Source organism: Lonchura striata, chromosome 3 (genome assembly GCF_050655825.1).
Source record: "Lonchura striata isolate lonStrDom1 chromosome 3, ASM5065582v1, whole genome shotgun sequence".
Lineage (NCBI taxonomy): Eukaryota > Metazoa > Chordata > Aves > Passeriformes > Estrildidae > Lonchura > Lonchura striata.
In genome coordinates, this window is record NC_140705.1 from 102,922,110 (window position 1) to 102,943,563 (window position 21,454).

General features: G+C 43.9%; 1 protein-coding gene across 1 annotated transcript; it reads left to right on the forward strand.

Moving 5' to 3' along the window:
* The first annotated feature begins 37 nt into the window (after positions 1-37).
* DTL (denticleless E3 ubiquitin protein ligase adapter) lies at positions 38-21,135 on the forward strand. Its single transcript, XM_077781781.2, has 15 exons — positions 38-138; positions 553-678; positions 1,516-1,614; positions 1,932-1,993; positions 2,081-2,201; positions 2,666-2,731; positions 3,856-3,971; positions 4,637-4,710; positions 5,643-5,746; positions 6,653-6,757; positions 8,906-9,018; positions 12,419-12,508; positions 14,260-14,398; positions 17,977-18,839; positions 20,300-21,135. Exons 1-15 carry the CDS (start codon positions 93-95, stop codon positions 20,366-20,368), a joined length of 2,193 nt encoding a protein of 730 aa, XP_077637907.2. The 5' UTR covers positions 38-92; the 3' UTR covers positions 20,369-21,135.
* The last annotated feature ends 319 nt before the right edge of the window (positions 21,136-21,454 follow it).

Genomic DNA, 21,454 nt, shown 5'->3' on the forward strand with positions numbered 1-21,454 from the left:
GCGGCGCGCTCGCCGCTGACCAATGAGGGCTCGCGGCGCGCTTGGCGGGCCGGTGGTTTGGCGGGAGCTGGCTCGGCCGTATCCCCGTGGCCATGCTGTGCCGCGCGCTGCTCCGCCGCGCCGCCGCCGCGCCCGCCCGTGAGTACCGCGCCTCCCGTCCGGTACCGCTCCTTCCCGCCGGTCCCGCGCCTCCCCGCCGGTCCCGCGCCTTCCCGTCCGGTCCCGCGCCTCCCCGCCGGTCCCGCGCCTTCCCGTCCGGTCCCGCGCCTCCCCGTCCGGTACCGCTCCTTCCCGTCCGGTCCCGCGCCTCCCCGTCCGGTACCGCTCCTTCCCGTCCGGTACCGCTCCTTCCCGTCCGGTCCCGCGCCTCCCCGCCGGTCCCGCGCCTCCCCGCCGGTCCCGCGCCTTCCCGTCCGGTCCCGCGCCTTCCCGCACGCCCTCCCTTCCCCATCCATCCCCGGCCGCCCGCACAGCCGCGGCGGCCGCCTTGCGGCTCGTGGCGCCCGAGCCTGTGGGGTCTGAGGCGCTTACGGTCCGTCTGTCCCGTTGTAGGTCGGTCCTCAGCGCTTCCCCTGCAGCATCTCTTGGACAGCTACCAGTGCAGCCGAGAAGATGACCACCTGTCGTACGGGGGAACGGGAATGCCAGTCCCTCCTTTTGGCTGCACCTTTTCTACAGGTAAATTCACCTCCTGAATGATCTTTTGAGGGGCCAGGGTATAGGTTCTGTTTCAGCAGTTTCTTGTTTTAAAGTGAGCTTGCTCCTGCAGCCTGCTTGCTCCTACACGTGATAAACTTTGGATCGTGGTGCACCTAGATACTGATGGAAAGTATTCCCTCAAAGAAGCAACTATAAAGCATTTATTTTAGTGTCTCTTTGTTTCATCTGTGTGTGTGCTTCAAGGCATGTCCTCTTGGAGATAGTGTGAGGCTACATAGGCGAAAAACTAGGCTTTATTCAAAATATCTAAAAACTATAATAGGGTGGAGAACATTAGGTAGAAATCAGAGGTGGATGGATGTCACCAGGAGTTACACACAGCATTTCCCCATGATGGGGGAAAGGAGTAAGCAATGGAGCTCCTGGATCTTTAGGGCAAAACTTCTTCATTCATTGTACTCTAGTTTTGGCATGAGATTTTACATTTCTCTAAGGTGGCCTCCTTCTTTTCCAAGTCAGATCATGGAAAATGCTGGAGGCTGTAGATGATAGGTACTCTAGAGATAGGAAACTGTAACTAGAAAACTGCTATAGCTGGTGGAAGAGGTGTTATCTCAAAAGTTGTTTCTGGAGTCATTTGATTGCCCATGTATAGTCATTCCAGAATGGCACATCTAGAAAAAATGCTTGCTAGTATTTCTGTATTTTTACAGTTAGGTTGCTATGTAAATGCTGTTTATTTCACAGCTTTATGTTTGCTGCATTCCCTATTTAAAACATCTGTGGCTTTCACAAAAAGCAAGGGTAGGATTTTGTATTAGCTACATAATATAATATGCTTCAATTTCTTTGCAGCCCCAAATCTGGAGCACGTCCTGGCAGTTGCAAATGAAGAAGGGTTTGTTAGACTGTATGATACTGAAGCACAGACCACCAGCAAGCTAATCTTTAAAGGTAAATGTATAGAAGGTGATCTTCATTTGACGTGACAAATGTGGGACTTGCTGGAATCAAAGAGAGCTTTTTGCAAGTCCTTAAAACGGAAATTTTAGGCAGTACTTTATTCCTTCTGCATAGTTTACTGCATCTTCTTTACAAAGCAGCAACACAATGTGCTCTTACTGCAGTAGTAGATGAATTGTTCTGTATTGTCTTTCATGCCTAAGGCAAACTGTTGACAAGATTTCTGATTTCATGACAATCCAGATGTCATTTGCAAAATACCATGCTGCGATGCACTGAACTAATCTTGGCTTTTGTTTTCTTGTTAGAATGGCAGGCTCACTCAAATGCTGTGTTTGACCTTGCCTGGGTGCCAGGAGAACACAGGATTGTAAGTAGTCTTTTGCCATCTCTTTTTTTAATGCCTTGGCACCTCTGTACAGAAAATGACTTAAGCTTTTTATTTTTCCCTCTGAAGGTCACTGCTTCAGGAGATCAGACAGCCAAGGTGTGGGATGTGAGAGCTGGCGAGCTTCTTGGCATATGCAAAGGTCACCAGTGTAGCCTCAAGTCAGTTGCTTTTTCTAGATTTGAGAAAGGTAAATGTTGGTATTCCCTGTTGTCTGTTTTTTCCTTCTTTACCCCCGGCAAAGTACTTTTAAGGGCTGAAAAAGGGCTTTGGAAACTGATGGGTACCAATAGCACAGGCCTGAGCAGTGATCCAGCCAGGAAAGCAAAACTGTCTAGTTAGAACTCGATGGTGTCCTTATGCTAAAATCAGCACATTGCTGATCTTGGGCAAAGATAGGATATCTGCTTCCATACCCAAGCGTGTGAATATACTTTCCATGAGCTGGTTTCTCTAGTGGGAGTAAGAAAAGGATAGTAAGGGAAAGATAGCAAGTCAAAAAGCATGGAAAAACAATGGCCTGAGTTTTATATTTCCGGGACTGGCATCACAAGTGTTGGGACAGAAGAGCCAGAGGTACATAGGTGCATTGTACTGCATTCAGTTAATTAAATGAATGCTTTTAGAAGGTAATAACACTTTTTTTTCTTGCAGCTGTTTTCTGTACTGGAGGGAGAGATGGAAACATCATGGTTTGGGATACCAGGTGCAACAAGAAAGGTAAATAAACTTTCAAATATGTATCAACAAAGCTTGGTATCTCGTGTAAAAGGACTGCTCAGATGGACTTGTTGGACTGATACTTTTAATTACAATGTAGGCAGCAGAGGCTTCTCAGATAACTTTACTGCTTTAGGTGCTGTAAGAGAATGGAATAGGTATCTCTGTTATATATGTATAAGACATTTCTCTACTTTGCAGCAGTTGATGATGTGCAGCATCAAACCACAGGCTGGTTTGAGAATTCCATGTGTGTAGGTGAAGACATGAGGCTGTATAGAATACATCCCTGCTAGGGCAGTGCAAAGCAGATGAGATAGGAGAGATTGCTTAGGTCAGGGCCATCCAGAGGGGTGAGGAAAAGCTGGAAAGGCTCCTGCCAGAGTAGAAAGGAAGGCAGAAAATGTAAGAAAAAGGAGCTTGTGAGTGCTGGTAGCAACTGAATATATTGTGGGAGCACCTACTATAAATATGTGAGCTCATTCTGCTCCTCTGTTTCGTGGAGCTTTTCCTTCTCCAGCCCTGTCCCCTTATGCCATTTCCCAGTTCCCTGCTCTGCCACACCAGTTTCTTTGCCTGAACATGTCTTGCTCTTCCATCTGTCCCAGGTTCCTTGGCTTTTCAAGCAGGCAAGTGAATGAAAAGTTGACTGACTCCACATGATTGAAGTGGAAGGTGTAGGAAAAAAAAAAGTAGAACAGTCGCCTTACTCTAGTAAGGCAGTACATTTCTAAAGGTAATAGACAAAAGGCTGAACAGGAAATTATAAAATAGAGCACTGGAAATCTTCCAGTGAGTGCAGTTCTGCTTGGGATGAGTGGGTTGAACACTCAGACCGGGATGCATGTGAAAAACAGATAAAGGGGTAATAATTTCCAAAGGCAGTCTGCCTAGATCAGTTTTAGTTTCAATGTTCATGCTACACTGACCTCTGCAGTTTTTTGCACTGTGTTTTTCTCACTGGTTTTGTATATAAGTAATTTTTGTTTTCAGGATGCATGTATGATTTTAAAGGTTAACCTAAGTTACCTTTTAGGTCTAATCCCAAACTGATGCCTGTTTTATTAAAGTGATAGCAAAATTGCATATAAACTACTAATTGAGATGTCTTTGATTTCTTTCAGATGGCTTTTACAGGCAGGTAAATCAAATCAGTGGAGCACACAATGTGGCTGAGAAGCAGACTCCTTCCAAACTGAAGAAGAGGAGGCAGAACCTGAGAGGACTTGCTCCCTTGGTGGTGGGTATCTGGGCAACAAACAAAATGTTCCTTCTGGGGACAGTGGTATTCACAGAATTCTTCCTAAGTAAATGTAGTGAGAAATATGTGGCTTGTATGTGGTAAATGCTTCCATTTACCTTTGCAGAGATAGAGTTTTTTGTCATGGTCATTCACAATGGCTAATTTTAGACATTGTTTAGTTGCCTAACAGCCCACATGCCATAAAAGCCAGCTTTGGGCAAATGCTATGTGAAAATACAGGGGGGATTTTTTTCCCTCCCCAGGGAGGAAAAGAGTGGCTAGCATTCTCATTTTGAGGAGAGAGATAGGGAGAGTTGTAATTTTCTTTTTTTACCCCCTTAATTTGACCAGATAAATTACTGCCTTACTGGAGGAAGACCTGATAATTTTTCATCTATTAAACTTCGAGATGAAGGCAGCTCTCTTATCTGTGAGCTGAAAGGTGTAATCTCAAACTGCTGCCCAAACACTTATCTCTCAGTGGCAATTTCTCTGGTGGGAGTGTTCAAAGCATTGTTGTGTCCTAAATGACATCTGCTGTTTCTATGTTCTGCTGCCTGGCTAGGAGGAGGTTTTCACTGCGTTCACACGGCCTTGAACTAAGCAGCAAGATCTTGCTGACCTTAAAAGAAAATAAAATTCTTTTTTCCTCTCTTTTTAAGGATTTCCAGCAGAGTGTAACTGTGGTGCTGTTTCAGGATGAGCATACTCTTATCTCTGCAGGAGCTGTTGATGGGTAAGGAGGGAGGATGCCTGCTTTCCTGTCCATTCTGTGTGCTCAGTGGCATAAAAAGATTGGGAGATTTTCTCTCTAAGACCACTCAGTGGCCAAGAAGGCTAGAGCTACTGCGAAGTGGAATCAGTAGCTATGCTGCCAGCTTGCACTGGCTTTACTTCCTTACTGGAGATTGCAGTACTGGACAAGCTGTGATATGTGGTAAATGCTCATTTTAATCTTAGCTATGGGGCAGAATGAGAGCAAGTCTTCCCTCTCTCTTTTCTCACAGACCTATGAGACCACACATAGACAGACTATTGTTAGACAGCCTTATGGATGTGAGTGGGTGGTCAGAGCCTGGACATGTGTAGGCATGTTTGAGAAAATGTTGCTTTGAGTTACAAAAGATGCATTCTCTTAGGTGCCAGATCTCTTGGAGGGATCAAGCATCTTGGAGCTTGAGCAAACTCTTATTGATCAGCATGGAAATTATCCTCTTGGACTCAATTCTTTAGCAGGTTCCATGTGGTCAGAGCCTTTCTGAGGCAGATAAGATTGACTGTCCTACCTATGGTTCATGACAGAGACTTGCTGCCAAAGAGCAAGTAAAAAAATTGGAAGACTTAATTTTTAAAACTACAGACTAAAACTACTTGTCAAGTAAAAATACATCCACATATTTCCTTCTACCAGTTGAAGGAAGTTGGCTTCTAGGCTTTTGTTCTAGCCTGTGTTAGTTACAGAAGGCAGTGCTGCCTCCTCACCCATGGCCAGCACAGCAATTATTTGGCTTTCAGCACGGCTCTGCGCTGCTCCTGCTCAGCTGTTGTCTCCTTAACACTGGATACTCCTCAGTCATGAGCAACCTGGCTTCCTGTGCTCTTAAAAGGCTTTATCAGCATGGAAAGGGAAATTTGGAAGCTGGAAACACTCGTGCTTTTCTGTTCCAGCGTGATCAAAGTGTGGGACTTGCGCAGGAACTACGCCGCTTTCCGTCAGGACCCGCTGCCCCTCAGGTCCTTCTGCTACCCTGGAACCAGCACTCGCAAGCTTGGTGAGCACAGGACACGCATTTGTGAGAGTGCAGAGTGAATTTAAGAAGTACTGTCAATGACATTTATCTTTATAGCCAATTGTTGATCAGACTAGCAAACTCTGCAGGGTATTTTGATTACCAATACAAAATTTTCAAGTTGAAGAGTGAACATGCCTGACTTTTATATCACTGCCCCATGATAAAAACTTGCAGAAGCTTCAGCAGTGTATTTTCATAAACAGAGTTGAGGAGCAGTAGAGCTCTTGATGAGGAATTTAGCTAGACATTTTGATATATGACTAAAATTCAGATTGAACTTTCTTTGCATTGTATCTTGCAAAGACAACAGACTGGACTGGATTTTCATGTTACCATCTCTTGAAACTGTTATCAAAAACGATAGCACACTTGTTCATGTTTCTCTGTCTTCTTTGTACCTTTAATGCCTCACAATGCTCTGATGCAACACAGTAATTCCTGATGATTGGTCTGATCAGTGTGGTAATGGTCAATGTCACTCCCAAGGAGGTAGTTGTGAAATAATTTGCCTGCAGGGGAAGATTTTTCTTGAACCTGAATCGCTAGCAAATCAGAGAATGGCTTGTTCTATCAAAGCATGAGGTCTCTGCTTCTACAATTGGTTGTTCCTGTCATCTGTTTGAAACTGTCAAATCAATCACTTGCCTGTTCTGAAGGTGCAATTCCTTTCTAAATCCTTTCCCTGAATCCTCAGGGAAATGTAGAAAATGTAGATGTTATTCTAGAAACATTTCTTCTTCAGTAAGTGCTCCGTCAAACATAGAAACTTTATCATGACAATCTCATACATGTTACAGATCCTTTCCAAATTTCCTTCTCTGGGCATTTGAGAATGTCTCTTTTCCAAATTTTTTTCTTCTGAAGAACTTCTGTCTTTCTCTGTAGGATATTCTAGCCTGGTTTTGGATTCCACTGGTGCTAATCTGTTTGCTAACTGCACTGATGACAGTATCTACATGTTCAATATGACAAGTTTAAGGACCACTCCAGGTAAGCATGATATCTGCGGAAATAGCTGCAAAAAACATAGATGTTCCAGAGTGTAGAAAGGCAAGTTTATCCCTCCAACAGAGAGAGACAGAGACCAGGTTCAACACTTGAAGGAAACCTGTTCCATGCTCTTATCTCTAAAGTTATGCAGGACAGATCCACATTTTGTGTTAAGCCATCCACATAAAATTAATAGCAGATAAAGGTTTACCCAGACAGAGAGTGATGGTAGTTTGCATGTTAACTCTAGTTATCCAGTGAGGAATGGCTGCTATCCAGCCTGAAGCAAGTTTGAACCCTCTGCTTACTGGCAGTCACTGATTTGTTAGACTTTTAGATATTAGTCCACTGAAAGTGATCACCCAGTAACTTCAGATATTTTAAGGTGTCTTTTCAGTTTAACTTAGAACACAGTTTCTGGAAGAAAGGATCCACAGCATATTGAGGTGCTTTATCCTTTCAGATTCCTTCAGCTCTGAATCTGTGACCTTTACGTGCACAAGATGGCCCTGAGCCTTTGGTGCACGAAGCTGCTTTGCCATAGGCTGGTGGCAAAACTTGTTAGATGCATTCCAGCCAGACACATAATTTATTTTCCATTGCCTTTTCTCAGTCTCTCAGTTAACTGAAATTAAATGAACAATGTGTCCTTCTGTCTGCTCCTCAGGAAGGCAGTCTGGTGGGTGGGAATGCTTCCAGAGCGGAGAAGTGCTGCGAGTAGGAAATATTAATAGCTTGCTTGTTGAGGCTGACCCCGGGTGCTGCCACTGGATGCTCTGCGGGGATGTCCCTCACAGGAGCAGCTCTGGCCAGCACAGCCCTCGGTCGGCCTCACGGAGCTCCTGCCTGTGTGTGCAGCCGAGGGGAGCGGCCCTGGCTCCAGCTGCACGGAGAAACCAAGGGGAGCATCCCCAGCTCCAGGTGCATGGAGAAACCGAGGGGAGCATCCCCAGCTCCAGCTGCATGGAGCGGCCAAGGGCAGCGACCCCAGCTCCAGCTGCATGGAGAAACCAAGGGGAGCATCCCCAGCTCCAGCTGCATGGAGAAACCAAGGGGAGCATCCCCGGCTCCAAGTGCACGGAGCATCCCCAGCTCCAGGTGCAAGGAACAGCCCTGGCTCCAGGTGCACGGAGCAGCCGAGGGCAGTGGCTCCGGCTCCAGCTCCATGGAGCGGCCCCGGCTCCAGCTCCATGGAGCTCCTGTGCCGCAGCTCCCGCAGAGGGCAGCGCCCGCCCGCCCTTGCGCCGCCTCAGCGCCGCTGCAGCTGCTCCTATCCAGCACTGGGGCAGCTCTTGTTCCACGGGAAATCCTCCTGCGGCAGCACTTGCTGCCTGGTTCGGGGGGATTTGCTGTCTGATGGCCACTGCACTGTGAGAGCTGTGGGCAAAAAAAAAAATCCAAGGGGTCTTGCAACTCTTCACAGGCCACCGAAGGCAGCCGTGCATCCTCTTGGTCTGTGGGTTGTTTTCTCTTAAAAAGGGCTGGAGGAGAGGGAGCCAGCCCTGCCTGGGGCTGCCCTGGGGAATCTGTGCTTTGTGTCCCAGGAGAAGACAGGACACGGTGCACTCCAGATCCCACTTGGCTCTCGTGCCAGCGGAAGGCTGTGCGCTAGGGGAATGTCAGCCATGTGGGGTGATGGTTTCAAGGCTTTAGCAAACACTACTAAGGTTCTAAATGCAGGAGAGCGTGACTGATGAAATACAAGTTTTATTGACGAAATAAAGCTGCTGGCAGTGGGAGGAAGGAGCAGCCAGTGCCTTTGTTGCCACCTGTGTGGAAGAAGGCTCCGGCTTCGGGGGTTGTTGATGGAGCGGGACTGGTGATGGTGGCTGAGGGAGGAGGAGACAGGGAACCTGAACCAGAGGAGTGGGGCAGCCCTGCTGAGGGCTAAACCTGCTTGTGATATGGGTCAAGGTAGACCTTTAATGAAACTCCCATTGGTTTGTTTGGGAAGCCTGAAGGGCTCCAGCTGAATAATAAAAACTTCCTGCTGCCAGAGCCCCAGAGCAAGGGAGCAGTGCAACCACTTTCTCCAAAGGATATGTGGCTAGGCAGGAAAAGCTTGTAAGATCAGCCCGCCTTGCACAGCTGACTCCAGGGCTATGCATTGAGTGGGCTTTTACTTATTTTTTTATTTTTTATTCACAGTGGCAGTGTTCAGTGGACACCAGAATTCAACCTTTTACATCAAATCCAGCACCAGCCCAGATGACCAGTTCCTGGTCAGTGGCTCAAGTGACTGCAACGCTTACATCTGGAAGGTGAGGCAATGGGGGGAGCTGCTTTTGCTTTTCATGTTCATACAGAACACTCCTTGCTTCCCAATCCTACTCAAAGCAGCATGGGGTTAGCTCCTGGCCTGCAGTGTGTATATTGCTGTCCAGGCTTCATGTAATTGTTTAATGCAAAACAGAACTAACCTCCTGCCATCAATACATCTCTCATCACTGCTGCTTATTGCAAATTGCTGTTCTTAATCTGGTTTTAATGGGCATTAAAATCCTCTTTCAGTCCTGTTGATTCAGGCAGCTATGACAAGTAGACAGACAGTTCTTGGTTCATAGTTAGCAATAGAGCACATTAGCAGAAACCTAAAAGTTTAATTTTTTTAAAGGGCACTCTTTCCCTCCACCTCTCCCTTTTCCAGCTCCTGCTTCAGACATAGCTTTTTCTCATGCTTAATTTACAGTAGATAAAGCCTTTGTACTACAGCAAGGGCTCAGCCAGAGCCTTTAGCAAAATTCCAAAGCACTGTCTGACAACTGAGGGGCTTCACTGCTTAACATCTTTGCAGTGGCATGTAGGAAATACAAATACCACCAAAATAGCAGCAGGCACCTCAGAATAAGGCATGCTTCAAGTTCTGTTCTTCATGTTCCTGATGTGGAAGAGTGGACTTACTGAAATAGGCCGTCACCTGTGTTTTCTGTCTATTCTATGTCAGGTTTGGGATAATTTTTAGGGAATGTTGACGTGCATCCATTTCACAATGAGTTTGAAAGTAAGATACAAACCTCTCAGAGAAGAGGTTGTGGTTTGAGCACATAGCCTCTTTATTTTGGAGAACACTTGGAAGCAGGCTGAGTTGCTCACTCAGTGGAGGCAGGAGTGTGGTAGCAGGATTACTTATGCCAAGTGGTGTAATTTTAACCTTCCTCGTGTTCTGTGCAAATTCAGCAAAAATGCCTGTGTGAACTTGAGTTGCACGTTCTGTGTTCATGTGTTTAGATACTTTCTTGGAACATAGGCTGGGACTCAGTTAAGAGTATTCAAGGATGTAATTATATCTCAAAATTTTAGTGTTTGAGCACATTTAAAATGCATTCATGTACAGAAGGCTTCTGTTGCTATCACATATGAGTGACAGATCGTATTGCATACTTATAAAAGAAATCATTAGATGGTTACTTTTTATTTTAATACTACAGTCATATTAGAAAGTGGGACTTCCAGTGCATTTGTCTCTTTCAAGATCTGTCATATTCAGAGGTTTCTTAATTTAAATGTTGACAGATTTGACTCTGAAACATATGTATCTTTTCATGGCATGAGGACTTACTATGCTCTGAAGAAAACCATGATTAGATGATGCATGAGTAGTTAACAGGTAATGTTGTAAGGATCTTAATGAAGAGCTCTTTCTGTATCTAGAGAGGAATTAAATGCAGAGGAAGACCTTTTCCACTTAGACGATTTCTTTGAGAAACTTTTGCAGCAATGCTAAGTTTGTGTTTGGGTGAGAAACACTGTAGATAGAAGTTATTGCTGACAAGGATGCTGTTTCAGTCTGTTTTCATATATAAGTCACTTCCAGGCAATGAATACTTCCTTTATTGTGCTGGGTTTGTTTTTTTTTTTAATTAGAAGTTCATCAATTAATGAACTCTCACTCTCGAACAACCATAAGATTATACAAGCTGAAGAGCAGAGAGGTTTTTCTCCACAAAGGTGGTACCTATCTGAGGTACCTTCCTGGTAATAAAAAAAATACCATTTGTAGATTTGTTCTTCCATTGTTCTTTCAATCCTTTGATGTGGATCACTCCCAGGAAACCTATCAAGTTACACTTTGGTGTGTTTGGAAAGGAGGTGCTTCTGTATCACATGGTGCACAAAGCCATAGACACCATTTTATGCTATATCTTGAAAATGGATTTAACAGCTGTTTCCAGTGAGGAGAGTAACTAAAAAAGGTCTCATTTCCTAGGTTTCTCTTTTTAACCTTTCCACAATAGGCCTCACTTCCCCAGTATCCTGTCAATTTGGGCACAAAAATCAGCCTGTGTGTGGCTAATTATGACTTAACATACAGACTGCCTGAGAGCCTTCTGCCAAGCACAGTGGTCACAGCCATAACTCTGCACTCTTCTTGATTTCACAGTAATGTAAATTTGGTATAGTTCCTTTAATTTACAATGCTATGGTGTAAAACCACGGGGTGCTAGAAAGAGTAATTCCCTTCCTCTGCTTTCTAGCAATCAGTGGCTACTGAGCCACTGTTTTGGCTGCTATGAATGTATAATAGCAAGACTGGTATTAACCGTAAGTGAAAGTGTTCTCTTCACCAAGATCTCCTGCTTATTACCTAGATAGGGATTTAATTTCCATTGCATGTTTTGGCACTGAAGGGAATGCTCTGACCAAGGCATTTAGTGGATCTTTAGTCAAGTGATTGCCTCTATCATGCCAGGGGGAAAAAAGGGTCCTGTTAAGATGAACCTGTTTGTATCAAAAAAACTTAAGTTCTGAAAATGTTTTGCAGGCTGTGGTAGATGATCTATAAGAGAAAAATGTTTGTAAATCACAAGCCTTCCCCAAATTCTTGAGTCTTCCTTTGAAAGCTATATTTAATGTCTACTCCTGTTCCCAGACAGTAAAGGATGGTGACTCACAGCTCCAGAAAGGACTGCCTGCTGAAAGCAAGCAAAACTTGGATATAATCTCTGTGTGTGTGTTCATGTGTGTGTGTTTTCTCCTTTGGGCCACTTAATGCTGGTTTCAGCTCTGTCTGTCACTTACAGGGGCTGGAGTCAAAGATAAGTAGCAATACTATAGAACAGGAGAAAGATTTTTTTATGAAGAGTGTGAGAGAAATGGAGATCAGCTGAATGATTGTGAGTGATTGAGAGAGGATTCCTGTGAACTCTTAAGAGGGTCTCTGGTCCAGCTGATTGGTTGGAGGAGGAACAGGCACTTGGCAGTTGCACAAATGCCAGTTCTGAAGCCAGTGGAGGTTCTTCTATGGGATTTTATTGGCAGTGGTTTCATTTAAATAAACCATTGACCTGTGATTGGGACATTGGTAAAATAGCAGCAGAATATATTTGCCTAACCCAATTCAAAATAAGAGCCTCCCAACATCTTCACCTGGAACAGGTAGAGGTACTTAAAATGCTTGTTTCTTGCTTTGGGCTGTCAACTCTGGAGGCAGAATTCCTGTGTGTAGCAGGAATTGAACAAGTTTCCATGAGCTGCTGCTTAGGACTTCCTCAGTTGTTGCCTCATGATGACAGGCTGAGCGCATTTGGTTTATGCATTTCATACAGGAAAGCTGGGAAGTATCCACCTATTTCACAGGTGGGATATGGGTTTTTTTTTGGAGTTGTGTATTAGGCTGAGTGCCTTCTGACTGTTTGCTTGTTTTTCTGTGGAATGTTTAAGGTTTCTGAGCCCAGCCTTCCTCCACGGATACTCGTTGGTCACTCTCAGGAAGTTACCTCCATTGCTTGGTGTCCTTCAGACTTCACTAAGGTTTGTCTCCTGCAAAATGGTTTTTACTGTGAAACAATACATCTGATGTGACAACATCTGCTTTTCAAAATGGCAGCAGCATTTGTTGTTTTGGGAGGAAATTTTTTAGTCAATCAGTTCTAAAATGTTCATTTAGGAGACAGTAATCCAACCATATCATATTAGCACAATGTATCAGAACCTTTTTATTCTTTTCAGGTATTTTAGGCTGAGAAATCCTAAGAAATTGCAAATCAGTAAAGACCTCTCCTGATCAGAGCTTGATACTACCTATAAGGAACAAAACAGTGAAATCAGGACTTTCATAAGCCAAAGTCTTGTTTTGTTGTTCCATATTCACATCTTCCTTTCCCTCTGACCATTGATACATCTGCTAGTCTTGTACAGAGTGGCAAGAAGTTTTGAATGCCCTTTAGAAACATATGGACTCTTTTCATTGTGACCTCTTTTCAAAATCTGAGCTGCTTTTGTGACAAAAAGAGCCTCCAGTGAAATTGGGTCAGTAGTTATGCACCAGGTCTCACTAAAAGGAAAACAACTGAAGTATGAAGTCAGTTCAAAAGTTTGGCCTAGCTCAAAACTAGAAATAACCCTGAAAAATCCTGAGCAGTGTCCTAATGATAGACAGAGTTTCTTCCACCCCACAATGTTAAAGAAGTCAGCTTCTTTCCCTAGCTTCCATTGCAGCACCAGGGCTTCCAAAAGCATTACAGTGTAGGAGGGTGGGAGTCTTGCAGGGAAACAGCAGAAATTGTTCTCGTTGTGTAAGATGCACAATACGAGAACTGGCATTTCAGATGAAATCTGTGATCTAGAAGTAGCCCAGCATCCTGATCAGATGTGTTGAAAATGCAGACCAATTCAGCCTTTCAAATTGTTACTGACACAGGGAGGAAATACTCAGCCATTGTTCAGATGCCAAAGCACGAGGAGAAGTGGAAAATATGGAGCTAAGACAGGTCAGGAAGCTGCTTGGTGTGATTTGAGGAGCAAGGTTGCTTTTGGTAGGGACAACATTGGTGTGACAAAAGTCAGAGTAGAGACACTTTCCCCATTCTGATTGCTATGAACTTTTACCAAAGCATTTCTTTTTTCTTTCTACTGGTTGATTCCCTGCTGAGTCACCAGCTAATCTTGCATGAAATATGGGTTAGATGGGTGCTGCTCCTTTGCTCAGGATTCCAGAGATCTTGTTGGAGCGCGTGATGCTGCAGCAGGGCTCTAGAGCTGTGTTCCTGGCAGAGCTGGGTTCTCTGCCAGATACTGCTGATATCTGACTCTGAAGAGATAGCACAGCTCATGCAGCAGCCATCCAATGTCACCTTCTCAGTGTGCTGCAAATGTTTGTCCCTAGGCAGAAGATGTCCTCAGCAAAAGAGGCAGATTAAGATGCAGGAGCACAAAGGATCATGGTGGTTTTGTCTACCAAGGGTTTGAAATCCCAAAATGTGCTGTGCCAGTGTCTCTCACATAGCCATGTGGAGCAAGTGGTTGGTGGTGACGGAGATTTCTAGAGCTGAAACACATGGATGCAGCAGCCTTGCCTGCTTTAAAACAGATACTGCTGCCTGGTGCAGTAATGAAATAGAGTTGGGTTATTTTCATTGTATAATGGCCTGTCTTGTACCCCTTCAGCCAAGCTTCACCATCATTCATATTGGTGTGGTGTGTTGGATGAAACTGTTCAGTTCACTCAGCCAGTGATCCATAGGATGTGCCCTGGTTACTCTAAAACACAAATTTATACTTAGATTGCCACGTGCTCTGATGACAACACTGTGAGGATTTGGCGTTTACAACGTTGTCCTGAGGAAGAGAAATCAGTATCCAGAAAAGCCAACTTGGTGGGTTGGGTCACTCAGAAGAAACCAGAAGAACATCATGGAGCAGGTAAGGCCCCTGAGCTATCTTGCTCTGCAACACAGCTGCTGCATTTTGTCTGTTCTCTGTACCAACAAAAGCCTTTGGCTTGTCTTAATAGCCTTCTGAGGTTTTTCTCATATTAGATAATTATTCATATAGCCAGACAAGCACTTCTACTTGTAAATACTTCTGCCATCAACAGGACAAGCTGGCTGAAGTAGCTTACAAGTATGGCAGAGTCTGCATGGCCAGACTGCAAAGCAAATATTCATTGACACAGCTTGTTGGGCAGACAGATCTTCAGTGGGTTTCAGCAGTGTTCAATAATTGTACAGCCAAAGGAGATGTCACTGAAACTCACTTTTTTTTTTCCTTATCGAATACTGAACTGAGAACAGTAAGATCATATGCCTTTTTCAGTTTGGTAGTTTACCCAACAAAGGGCTGACAGCACATATAAAGTCTTGGAACTCTGACCTGTTTGCTTCTGCCAATAGCTGAAACATACAGAGTGATTTCTCAGGTGCAGTTATCATCAGTATTGTCTCTCTTTCTTCAGGTTCAGTCAGTGGTACTGACCATATACCGCCAAATGAAATGCTGTGTAGTGAAAGCACTTAAAAAAACCATTTAGACAGTTGTGATCATTGTAATGTCCCAGAATTGATAATCTATTCATGTGTTAAGTCTAGTGAACAAATCCAGTACCTTTCTACAAAGTCTGGGCACTCAGACAAGTTATACAGCATGTTCTGAGCTGGCAAGCAGATGTGGGCTCTGTACAGAAGGGAGTCACTAAGCAGGTAGTACCCTAGAGCAGAGGAAGGGAACCCTGATCATAATATTAACTTTGATTTGTCTATAGCCTGCATTTTGTTGCAGTAGAGTAGGTGAAAAGAGGAGAAGTGCCCTCCCCCCAAAGTGAAGTAAGATGAGCCTCCTCTGTAGACTACCTCTGAAGCTAAGAATACAATAGCTTCCCAGCAGCTGCTGCTGTGACTTCCTGCATTCCACCTATCTTTTCGAGCCACCCTCCAAATGAATTTAATCTTGGCTAGCACAAATAAAGGCTGAAGGTCTCCAAATCCCACTAATGGGATAACATTACCTCTAACCTTTCGCCAGTGAGCAACAAGTCTAGCAGGAAGTGTGCAGGACAATGGGAGGGAGAGTGCCAGGACCACTACATAGCTGGTAATTGTTTTGTGTGTGCAAAATCGTTTTGTGTGTGCAAATTGTTTTGTTTTTTGAGTCTCCTCAGAGAGGGCTCAAAAATACCTTCAGGTTTTAGTGCCAGGAAAACAGAAGTAAGCATAGGTTTAGACTACAAACATGAGATCTAAAGTATCTTATACATGAAAATGTTACAAGTCAGGTTTGGCAATAATACCAGAAAAAAATTACTTATTTCTCCTTGCTCTTGCTGCATTAAAGTAACATGGAGGGAAGAGGAAGTACACAGACACTGCTAACACAAGAGCAGGCTTCCTGCTGACCTTGGCTGTTGAACACAAAACATGAGCTGTTAGAATATAGGAGTTATCTGCAGAGACTAATTCAGAGCTGGCAAGCAGAGGACTATTTCAGACCTGCTGGGATGATCCTAGGTAGTTCCCCACCTATTTCTGATGAACAAATGATGAGATCTAGGTTGTGTATTGATTTTGACCTATATAATCAAGTGTAGCAACCAGTTTCCTATTTGGCAATTACTTTTGTGGTTTCTTTAAGTTGTAGTACTTTCTCTGTGGTTTTATGTAACCAAATTTCTGGAGTAGGCCTGTGCATGGACAATTTGTGATTCTTAAATTTGGAGATTGATAATACCACTCTAGAAGACTTGTGGCAGAGAAGGTAGGAAACATCCAAAGTAACCTGCTTTGGTGTGATGCAGGTCTACTGCAGGTATTTGCAGCATTGTACCATGTGCAGTGGCAGCATAAATAGAAACATCTTGAAACCTGAATAATGCATTCAGTCTTAGACAAAAAAGCCTGATCTTCATATTCTTTATTTCAAATTTTTGTTTGCTTCTTGCCATGACACTCATCCTACTCCCAGGATAACTCTTTTTCAATTTTCTGGTGAGTCCACAGCATAACTTTCAGACTGGTTTGGGATTCAGAGTGCTTATACCCAACTAGTCATTTAATATTTCTGCTGAGTGAATTTGTAATAGTCATTATGGATCAAGAGTTGCTGAGCTTGCTATTTCCTTCCCCTCTAGGAGCTTAGATTTTTGAGTGCAACTAATTTCCCAGATGAGTTATTATTGTCTTGTAAGTGCTCATTAAACCAAAGATTAGGAGAAGAAATGTTGGCAGTTATATTTGCATAGCCCAGATTGAAGCAAGTTGTTATGAATAGGATGTTTTATCAGGAGCTTTTAACTCTGTTTTTTGTGTTGAAGTTATTTGTAGTGGGATCCTTTAATATGGGATCCTATTCAGTTTTGTTCTCATGCAGCAGTACTTGCATTTTGGATACTAGTTAGATAATACAGTAAAAGGCTCAGAAGAGGCTTAGTATGGTATATAGCCAGGCCTGTAGGTGCTCACTCAACGAGTTGTTTGTGAGACAACCCAGCATTGTAAAGAAACTGGCAGGTTGCTCACACTAGACTTCTCATTGTTCTAATGAAGTGCTTTATAGTGCAGTGCTAGTGCTCAGAGTGGGGAGTTTGGATTAAACCCCTGGTATACACAACATTTTAGTGCTCTTGTGCCCAGCAGTGGAAGTGCACAGAGTAACTTAAGGCATTACCCCATTCAATTGACTGGTGTTTTCTAAGTGTTCAAAATTTCTCTTTTACGAACAGGGGCATTTGCATCTTGGCTAGTGAACTCAGAAGCCACTGTGAAATACCTTTTCAGGAATCATTTGTTGAGAGATTTTATTTCCTTTGGAATTAAGTCCTTGTTCAGTAGGTGAAGAATTTCTCAACCTTTCCTGGGTGTGGTAAAAAACTACCATCTGTATTTTAATACAACATTGCAGAAAGTCCTCCAGCAAAAAGGCAAGAAAATGAAAGTATGTTCTTCACTAAAAAAAAATCTTTAAAATCTGCAGCCAGTAAATCTTGACGAGGAGCACTATTCATGTGCTAGGGTATCACAGTGTAAGGCTTCCTTGGTACTGAAATTAACCGTGGGACTTGCTTGCAGTACCTTTGTCCCTCAGCTCAGTTATGGAGCTATTAAATATGCAGGACAGTTGGGCACCAGCCTTTTTGCCAGGTAGTTGTCTGGAAAAGCAAAATCCAAAGCTGCAGCAAGGCTAGATACACTTGGAAGATTAAAGTTTTGTTTTGTCTGTTCATTATGGCTGTAGCTCATGTAAGAGCACTCACTGCCAAAGAGATAGATGTCAGACATTGCACAAATGTACTGCATTATGCTTTATCAGTGTGATACAGGATTTTATAACAGACTTGTACCAGTTTAACCAAAATCAGAGGGATTTATACAGCTTCTTAGTTCAAAAGGGTATATCTGACCCCAGGGTCAGCGCTGATTCATCTCCTGGTTAGAAGTGGTTTCTAAAAAGACTGTCCTTAACTTGTTGTTCTGTGTTCCTCATCAGACTACTTATTTTTCCCCTCTCAGGGCCACCAGCCAGCCCACAAAGCCCTCCTGCCAAGGCTGTGACAGCAGGCAGCGTGTGCATTTCCTCACCACGGCCCGCTGCCTGTGCTCCCACTCACTCCGGAGACCTTCCGCTGCCCACCAACACTCCCACAGTCGCTCTCAAAACCCTGACTGCCACAGCCTCCACCCCAGCCAAGCCACCTGGAGCCAGCCCCTGTGCGTCCCCCAAACTGATCCCTTCCTCCAAAATGTCCATCAAACACTGGGTTACAAGGACTCCGTGCTCTTCTCCTCCAGAAGTGGAGAAAAAGGCTCCTTCTCCTAGAAAAGCCCTGGCAGAAGTCAGCCAGGGGCTCCTGGAAGCTGCTTGCCCTGCTCAAGTCCCACACTCACAGTTTGAAAAGAAGGCCAAGAGAAGGCTTGACTGCAGCAAGGAGGCTGACGCGGGGCAGAAGTGTCTGCAGGGCTGTAGCTGTGTGACTGAGCTGGACCATGCAGCTAAGAAATCCAAGCTGAATTTATGTCACTTGGTTCCAGACCAGAAAGCTTCTGATGAAGACTCTCTCAGCCTGGCTGAGTTCTGTAATGACCATGAAGGCTCCAGCCATAGCCCAAAAGAGCCTTCCCTTTCTGGAAGCCACATTAATCCATCAGGCATTCAAACTTCTGCCCATCATTTCAGATCTCCACGTGGGAAAGACACGGAGGTAGTAGATAAAGAGAACAGTTCTCCTGAAAGAAAAAATTGGTTGTCTGCTCTGGGAGAGAAGCTACGGACTGGCAGACCTGGCAGCCAGAGCACATCAAACAGCCCCCTGTCATCCTGCAGTCCTGGTGCCAAAAGACAAGAGCCTGTGGCAGTGGCCACTTCACCAAAAACTGTAAGTAGGGCAGACATCATCATGAAATAAGTTATCCCTAGCTGCCACTCTCCCTTTGTTTGTTCTCTCCTGCTCAGACACAAAGAATTACCTGATCCCTTTGACTATGGACAAAAGGGATGATTTCTGGCCTAATAAGCCGGATTCATTAATGCTTTTATCTGCTAATCCTCTCCATGCAGGAGCAGAATTTTTATGATGTGTCCTTCATTTTCAAGGGACTAAAGGCACACAGGAGCTCAGAGATCCTTGCAGCTCCCAGCTGGATGTTTGAAGGATGTAGCTGTTTTCTTAAATACAGCTCTACTCTGAGAGGCACAATAATGCCAACAGCTTTCCTGGCAGATCTCCTGTTTGTGTGTTCACCATCACATCTTCCTGTTTATGTTACTGGAAAGCCACTTAAACATTGGAATAAAAAGCTAAATTCTCTTCCAGCTCAGGTAGCAAAAGAATTTGTTATCCATGTTAAAACTATAGGGCATCAAATAAATGCCTTCAGTTCCTCCAGTGAAAAATTAGAAGAAAACAAGAAGTGTGCAAGAGTGAGAGGGCAGGATCTGACCTACACCATCTTACTTTTGGTGTACAGGAAGCCTGGCACAGAGCTCACCCTAGGATCTGAAATTCAAGTTAAGCTTTTAAAGCAGCTAAAAGCATTGGCATGAGGGCTTAACTAGGAAATTACAGTTATGTTTTTTAAAACAAACCAAACTTGACTTGTCCCTGAAACTAAACTCGCAAGTTGTCTAGTGTCTTTGATAGAGTCTCATTTCACTCAATATTAGGTAAATTTTCAAACATCAATTTTTAGTTGAACTCTTGAATATCTGATGCTAAAATTGTTAGCATCATTGAAGCTTATCTCATTTCTTACCTGATTTCATCCCTTCCAACACTTCTATCAGATATGAACTGGGCAAACCACCAGTCCTGAAGTTATTTATAGCAGCTGGACTCTTCATGTTGGGGTTGTACCAAGAAATCCTGGTTACAGGAACCCTACAACTACTTGTGACTATTGTGCATGTTTAGACACAAGACAGAGAGGTTTTCCCTGGAGAAAGATTGCTATAGAACAATTACCTTTCCTGTCCAGTATGCTCTGTTTCAGATTTTGGGATGCTCCTGTGTTGTTCTCAGAGCCTGAGGAGATGCCAGGAATGCCCAACAGCATTCATTAAATTTGCTGTATCTTGAAAATCTGCAGCTGTCTTACCTGCTGTGGGGAAGCTGAAACTGCAGCTGGAGTGCATTTCTCATGGCAGTGGGACAACCGTAGGATTTAGACAGTGTTACCTTTGAGGCAGATTGTAGTAAAGAACCTTTCATTTACTCTCTTAGCTGGGAAGCTGAGCAAACTCTAGCAGTGATGGAGGGGAGACTTTTGAGATTCCTGCAACATATGAGCTGTTCACCTAAAAGTGTTTCATACTAGTTTTGGTTTTATTTCTTGCTAGGCTGCAGCCACTTCAGTGTCCATGAGGAAGATCTGCACATACTTCCACAGAAAGCCACAGAATGACTGACACAGCGTGCGGCGCTTGCACCCGAGGGATGTTGACACCAGGGTATCAAGACCAGACTTACCAATGCCAACAACGATGCACCAGGATTACACAGTTTGTTGTCAGACCTTCATAGACTTGAGGTTTTAGTCTTCCCATTTTTAAAGCTGTTATCAGATGAAGAGAGCTGAGTGTGTAAATTCTACACAATACTTAGTCACAGTCTCTTTCTGACTTAGGGTATGTATTTTTTTATAAACAAAGTATCTTTCACATGGCACCTGTTCTACTCCAAAGACAGCTCTGGTGTGTATTGTTGACAGGCACATATAGCTTGTCAGTTTATGTTACTAATCTGCTGTTCAAACTGCTACTACTTAAGAGTACTGTGTAAATCATTGCACTCTCCTGAAAAGTAAGTGTTGGAATGTGTGTACAGAAATCTGCTGGAGGAACATCTGAGCCCTCTTCATGTTGAATGGCATTTCTACAGTTATTCCTATAGTACTGCAGTGACTGCCTGCTTCCAGCAGGGAAGTTAGTAATGTGTTAATTAAATCTAAAAACCTTTCAAATAGCCCACATCCCTCTGATGGTGTGACTATGGTGTAAGAAGAGACAAAGTTTTAATCAAGTACATAATGCCTGTACTCCCCTTGCTATCCCCTTTCTTCTCCCACCCTGTAAACTGCTGTATTTACCTACTTAGCTGCCTCTTCAACCACCAGCACTACAGCGCTTAAGACCAAAAGTTTGTCACTTTACTGAAATAAAATACTGACAAGGTGTGTTCAAAGAATTAGTTTGATCCGTCCTAAATAGACATTCCGTAACAGCCCATTGCCAGTCAGCTCTTACAAGTTCAGCCTGTAGCAAAGGCATTAGTAACTGCTTGTAACATACCTTCATAACAGTTTTATAATACAGTAGTTACAAGATAATACCTTGTAAATTGTGGGCGTGGCAACTGACATTTTAGAAAGCACTTGAGAGCTTTTACGTGTTAATATTAAAGGCTTTGCCATTGTAAGTTGTCCCCAGTGCTGATAGAACAAGATCACTGAAATGAGATCACTGTCCTGCTGGCTAATGACACTAATTCCTCAG